We start from the raw sequence: 6,645 nt of genomic DNA, 5'->3' as shown, positions 1-6,645 counted from the left end.
CTCGATTCGCAGAGAATTTTGCCGTCATACTTGATGCAAGTTGTTTAGAGGTGAGAAGTGGGCACTGATTAGATCAGTTAGACCCACCAGAAGTGCCCGCCTCAAATGAAGAGCAATTCCCCAAGCAGCAGCATCAGAGCCAGCCACAAGGGAAAATAACTCCCCAACCTTTTTCGTTTATTTTCAAAAGATCATTTTTGTTGTTTTGTGCCTTAATTAATTTAGAAGTTGATGTGGGTGTTTTTCAATAACCGATTGATCTTTTAAATCAAGAACGACATGCATTTCCAGCAATTACTTATCATGATAATTAAAATCTGGAGTCCAAAATCTTGAGAAAGAGTTCGCAGTTACGAGTAAATTTTCAGTTTTTCCAAACGCAACAGCTAGTTTCTCACTCTGCCAATTACATTGCTCGCTCTTTTATCTTCCTCACTCAACTCCAACGAAATTTGCAATGTACTGGGACAATAACCCACTGTTTGAAGCCTGTTAAATATTTCGTCCAGCTTCTGATAAATATCAGCAGCTCGAGGATGGGTTCTATCACCAGCAACAAATTCATGAATGACACCTTTCACTTCTGTAGAACTCCATCCAAGAACCAACTGAATCCTTTGTTTGCACATGGTGCCCCTGACTCTGGCAACCCCATCCCAGCAGTTGCTTGATGCATACATGCTTGACAAGAGAATCTTGCTGCCTTCATGATCAAGGGGATCACATCTTTCTACATGGTGCATTATTTCTTCGGCTAGTGCTAAATTTTCATGAATCCTACAAGCAGTAAGTAAGGCCCTCCATATAACAATGTCAGGCTCTATAGGCATACACTTAGCAATCTTCATTGCCTGGTCTATGAAGCCAGCACGTCCAAGAAGATCAACAATGCAACCGTAATGTTCAACAGTAGGCACAATGCCCCAAAATTGTTGCATGCCATGAAAAAAGTGGCGCCCTTGGTCGACTAAACCTGAATGACTGCAGGCATTTAGAACTCCAATGAGTGTGATATGATCCGGCTTCATGCCAATATCCAACATGTGCAGAAACAGATCGACTGCTTCCCTCGATCATGCTCGTCCATGAAAGCAGATCCTTTCTATAAAAAACACTGTTAAAAACTCTACGTGCATGCGTGATGCTCCCACATTTCATGTACATATCATTAAGTGCTGTGGCAAGGTTCGAGCTGCAAATGACTCCTCTCTTGTCAACATAAACATGAATCCACTTGCCTTGGTCTAGTGCTCCTAAGTGAGCACAAGCAGAAAGGGCGCAAACCAGGGATGCTTCATTTGGCTTGACATTTGTACATTGCAACATATCATAGAAAATACTTAAAGCATCCTTATATCTCCTATTTTTAACACAACCCGCTATGACAACACCCCAAGCAACATCATTCGAGTCAGGCATTTCATCAAACAACTTAAGAGCGAGATACACCATCCCGAATTTCATGTATCCACCAACCATGGTAGTCCATAAAACCACGTCTCCCGGTTCATTCATTCCATCAAACAGTGTCCTCGCATCTTCCATCGCCCCAAAAGATACGTACATACTGACAAGTGAATTCTTCGGAAACGTATCACGCTCAAATTCCTTCTTAACCACCATTGAATGGCAATTGCAGGATCAATCAAAGCGCGAGCAAGCAGCAATCAAGAACGTGAACGAGTATTTGTCTGGCCCGGAATCGAGGTCACCGACTGCAAGCATCTCGCGGAAAAGAAGCGGAGCTCGCTCTGGCACCGCGCTCTTGCAATACGCCTGAAGCATTGCATTCCAGTCGAATTTGCAGAGAACTCGAGCTCGATCGAACGCGATTCTCGCATAATCGATGCTGCCGGACTCGACGCAGAACGGAAAGAGTTTGTGTAGCGGCAGGCCGCTTGTAATGATTTGGGCATGTATCTGCTTCAACTGCACCACCTTCGCGGAGCATGAGCATGGTGGCACTTTCAGGGTAGAGAACCGGTCTAAGAAGCAGTTTGGTGGTAGATCCAGTGGAGAAGGGGGAAAATGAAGGCTTTTCAGGGTGTTGATTCGCAATTAACTTCAGTGTTCGCAGGGAAACTCTGCATGGGAAATGCATTCAAGTCTTGAAGCCATGAAAAAAGAGAGAGCAAATGGTTCGACAGATCTCCCACCCCACTGTGACGAAAGAATCCAATGAATGCGAGACGAAGGTTCCCACTCCAGAGGCCGTCACTTTCACCAAAGAAAACAACTGAAAAGCGAGCTTACTCAACTTCTAATTTAATGTTTTTCTTAAGTAAACTTAGTTTTACTATATACTCTCTAGAAAGGAAGAAGATGATAGTCATTTAGTATATAAAACCGAAGAAAAACGCAACATAAAAAGAAGCAAAATTATTAGCCAGTGACAGATAGCAAGCATAGTTACAAAGTGATGCCCAGCCAAACAAAATAACTAGCCGTAATTGAACTCTCCTCTCAACATCCGATTAGATGATCATGCAACTTTGATTTGAACCTAATAATCGTTATACTTTTTTGGAAGCTGGTGCAAGAATAGGCCGGAGGGTGGAGATACTAGCTTCGAAGGTTTACACTATTGAACAGACAGGCGGCAAAGTCTTTCGATCTGGGAGTGACTTTTTTTAATACAAAAAAAAAAATATTTGATTAACTATTGAAATTGGCTTCAATACTCTAATTAGTATAACCAGCTTTACAAGCAATAGGCAAACAGTTTCACTCTTATACGGCTTATTGGCACATGCATTTTAACCCATATATATTTTCTATTAAAGTAATTAACAGTCTAAAATTAGAGACTTGAGTTGATGGCAAACTCATTTGATTCGGAGGCCGATTCACGAATGCCACGTGCCATTGCTAACTATTTTATAAAAAAAATCAGAGTCCTTATGTTAATTAGTATTTTATTTTGATTGGAAATAATAAGGATGTGAGCTCTCTTTTCCAGCAGGCTTGCATAAGAGAGGAGACTGAAAATACGTGACGTGAGTAAGGAAGAAGAAGCTCATGAGCTTCGAGTATTTTCAGCGACATGAGCTGAGGAGATTGGAGACGTGTTAATAATTGCCATTAGCCTTCTTCTTAGCATATGAAGCTGTGAATACTTGACAAGCGTCCATGCCGCAGTGATCAATATGTTTAATCAAACGGGGGCAGCTGTTTAATAAACAAAACATGAACGCCAGCAGTATTAGATACGTTTTTTATTAGAATTTCTTATGTATTAGCACAAAGCCCGTATTCTAATCCAGGTACAATATCCAATAATAAATTAAATTCACATCTCATTAGATTAATTAGTGCAGGGTTTTTTCTTGTCACGTCTAGATCTTACAACTATGCTTCATGGATATATCCAAATCCAATTGCACGCACGCAAAAGTTCAGATACTATGTCCGAATCTGAATCCAAATTAGGCAAAGCAGTGTCTGATTAGCCCGACATACATGGCAACAGTTATCTGCTGATATCACTATGTTGATGTGCTTTAATTTTTGTGACACTGTCACATAAAATCCAGTAACAGCACCTAAGACTTAGATTCCACTCAGCTGTCGACACAAGCCAAAGGATGAGTCGGACCTTCAAGGTCATGACTAATGTGAACCTTTTTTCTTTGTGGGTGCTCAAGATGGGACTGCTACTGCTTATCTCAAGAGATTAAGGTTTCAGGCTTCAGGTTTGTCTTAGACTCCTTCTACATGTGTATATAGCCTTTGATTCTGCGACAATAGGTATGCCATTTTAGCTGATCAGCTTTATGGCTGTTTTTCACAAACCCATATATATGAATAAATAAAAAACACAGTCAAAATAATATGCTAAAAAACACCGAAAAATATGGATTTTAAAATAAATGGTCTTACTTTTCTCGACTATATTAGAATATGATTTAGATATACCTTCTCCCATGATACTTTTTTCTATTTTGTTGGATGTTAGACATTGTCTAAAAATGCTTGAACAGCCATATGGTTTAAAATAGACATGGAGAAAAAAATAAAAAGAAAAAGTTGATAGACATCCAGTATTTTGAGGTGCTCAATTTAGATTGCATGAAGGGTCGTTATTTTGAAGTGCTCAATTTAGATTGAATGAACGGTCATGATAATTGTCGAAATATGTAAGCGGTTTATGAAAGTGAAATTCCTATTTTGACCTTGTCTTGAAAAACGGTAAAAAAAAAAAGGAAAAAGGTAAAGAATTGAACCGTGCGTTCTTCCTTCCTCCTCCCTTCCCTCTCTATTGAAACCAAAGGTCAATCTTGATCATGCAGTCAACACGTTCAATGGGCAGAAGTTGTTGTTTGATCAAGCCTTTTTTTCGTCTCTTAAGGCCCGTTTGATTGCCTGGTAAAAAGAGAGAAACGGGTGAAATGTATATGGGTGGGTGAAATTTCACCCGCTCATCCCAGACTTATCAAACGTCGTAAAACCTCACCAGTTTTTATTCTTTTGAGCGGCTGAAATTTCACCCGCTCAAAAGTCCGAGCTCACAGCTCAGACTTTCGAGCCGGGAAAATTTTTCGAGCTGGTGAAATTTCCCCCGCTCCATTTTTTTTCTTCCCTCGTTTCTTTCACTCATCTCCTCTCCAATCGACGGCACCCTCGACGGCAACCCTTCCTCCCTCGCAATCCTCGACGCCAACCCTTCCTCCAATCGACGGCAACCCTCGTCTTCCTCGCTCTCACGATCCAGGCTCCGCTCTGCCCTCCAACGCTCTCATCTGCCCTCCTTTCCATTTGAAGTCCATCTTCCTCTCTGCCCTCCAACGCAGCAACGTTCTCATCCGCCCTCTTTCCCATTTGAAGCCCATCTTCCCCTCTGCCCTCCAACGCAGCAACGCTCCCATCTGCCCTCCTTCCCATTTAAAGCCAATCTTCCCCTCTGCCCTCCAACGCTCGTGCCTTCTTGTCTCCCGACTGACCTAACTTTAATCTCGTCCCTTTTCTGTTAATTTCTTATATCTTTGGAATTTATCTTTGGAATTTTAATTCGTGTTGGTTTTTGTTTCTCGCATTTTCTATAGGACAACAGGGAGCAATAATGGTAATGCTTATATTCCTATCTGTTTCCATTGATCACTTGTTTGGTAAGTTTGAATGAGCTGAAGTCATCTACTCAATTGTTTATCCATGATTCGACTCTCTCTTCTTGTGAAAACCAGATTCAGCCGCTACCAACATATAATTTGACAAAATGGTAGATCTTTTAGTATATCTGCTATTGATACAAGAAATCGATAGATCTCAAGTTTTGTTGACAGCAGCTTGGTGTTGATTTTCATTCCTGCAATTATCTTGATGAGGGAAACATTTTCTTGAGTATATTAGAAGTTCAGACCTGCTTTGCAACATGACATTGGATTATTTCGAATTTTGGAATTAAGTTAATACAACTTTAGTCGTAGTTTTGGAAGATCATTTTTCAATTTCTTCCCACGTCAAATTGGGAAAGAGAAGAAAACAAAAAACTACTAACAATTTTAAAAAAGTCTCTTCATTTTTCTACCTTGTGCATCAAACAATGTTAAATTTACCACGTTAAATTGTTACTGTGCATCAAACAAAGCCTCAGATTGGAAGAGGGAGAAATTTCATCCTCTAAATTTTTTTTAGAAAAATTTACCATGATAAATTTACCATGTTAAATTTCACCCGACAATCAAACGGGCCCTTAAACAACGGTAAATGGAATATAGAAAGAAGTGGACGACACAATTCATTGGAGCCATCCGTTCAACCTAAGTCTAACCGTCTAAATGGTCCCACTTTGGTCTGGACAAAGTCTCGGATATACTTGTTTTTTCATGTATATATATATATAGTCTAAATGGTCCCACTTTGGTCCGGATAAAGTCTCGGATATACTTGTTTTTTCATGTATATATATATATAGTCTAAATGGTCCCACTTTGGTCTGGACAAAGTCTCGGATATACTTGTTTTTTCATGTATATATATATATATATATATATATATATATATATATATATATATATATATATATATATATATATACACTTTCACGTACCATGTTAATAAGTTTAATCACTCGCTCAATTAAAATCTTCGGAAGAAGGTTAGCACCAAGATATCAGAGTATACAAGCATTGTAGACTTATGAATCTTAAAGAAAATAAAATGGTTTTTAAGAACCAAACATTTAAATCCTCAAGAACTAAAGGCTCATATCTATTGCAAGTGCAAGGAAAAATTTATGAGAGTCAACCATTTGCCATTTCTATTGAAAAACATATCTATTGAATTCATATTTGACACCCAGGTGATTTCGAATGATATTAGGGTAAGTGTAATTAGTTAAAAGAAAAACGAAGAAAATGAGTCCAATAGTAGCTTAATTAATGGATAATTAAGCAAGATGAATCTAATAATAATATGAAGAAAATACATAGGAATAACAAAACTACATTCTAACCGCTAATGACTTCTTTATTCGGCACAGAAATGAAAGAAATCAATAACTAAAATGGATATTTAACATGAATCTCAGCAAAGAAACAGAAGCATAAAAAGGCATTGGGAAAACCCTGTCAAAATAATGCAGAGCTGAGCGCAAAAGGAGTAGGGTCAAAGCAGCAGACTGGAAAACCGGACAGGCACAAAAGGAGT

At 39.0% G+C, this 6,645-nt stretch overlaps 1 protein-coding gene across 1 annotated transcript; it reads right to left on the bottom strand.

Moving 5' to 3' along the window:
• Positions 1 to 386: 386 nt before the first annotated feature.
• On the bottom strand, positions 387 to 1,623 carry LOC116259634 (pentatricopeptide repeat-containing protein At4g02750-like). Its single transcript, XM_031637489.1, has 2 exons — positions 1,239 to 1,623; positions 387 to 973 (listed from the first exon to the last, which is right to left on the bottom strand). Exons 1-2 carry the CDS (start codon positions 1,621 to 1,623, stop codon positions 387 to 389), a joined length of 972 nt encoding a protein of 323 aa, XP_031493349.1.
• Positions 1,624 to 6,645: the final 5,022 nt, after the last annotated feature.

This window comes from Nymphaea colorata, chromosome 8 (genome assembly GCF_008831285.2).
Source record: "Nymphaea colorata isolate Beijing-Zhang1983 chromosome 8, ASM883128v2, whole genome shotgun sequence".
NCBI classification, from domain to species: domain Eukaryota; kingdom Viridiplantae; phylum Streptophyta; class Magnoliopsida; order Nymphaeales; family Nymphaeaceae; genus Nymphaea; species Nymphaea colorata.
The sequence above is the reverse complement of the archived record's forward strand: the minus strand, read 5'-3'. Positions and strand labels throughout refer to the sequence as shown.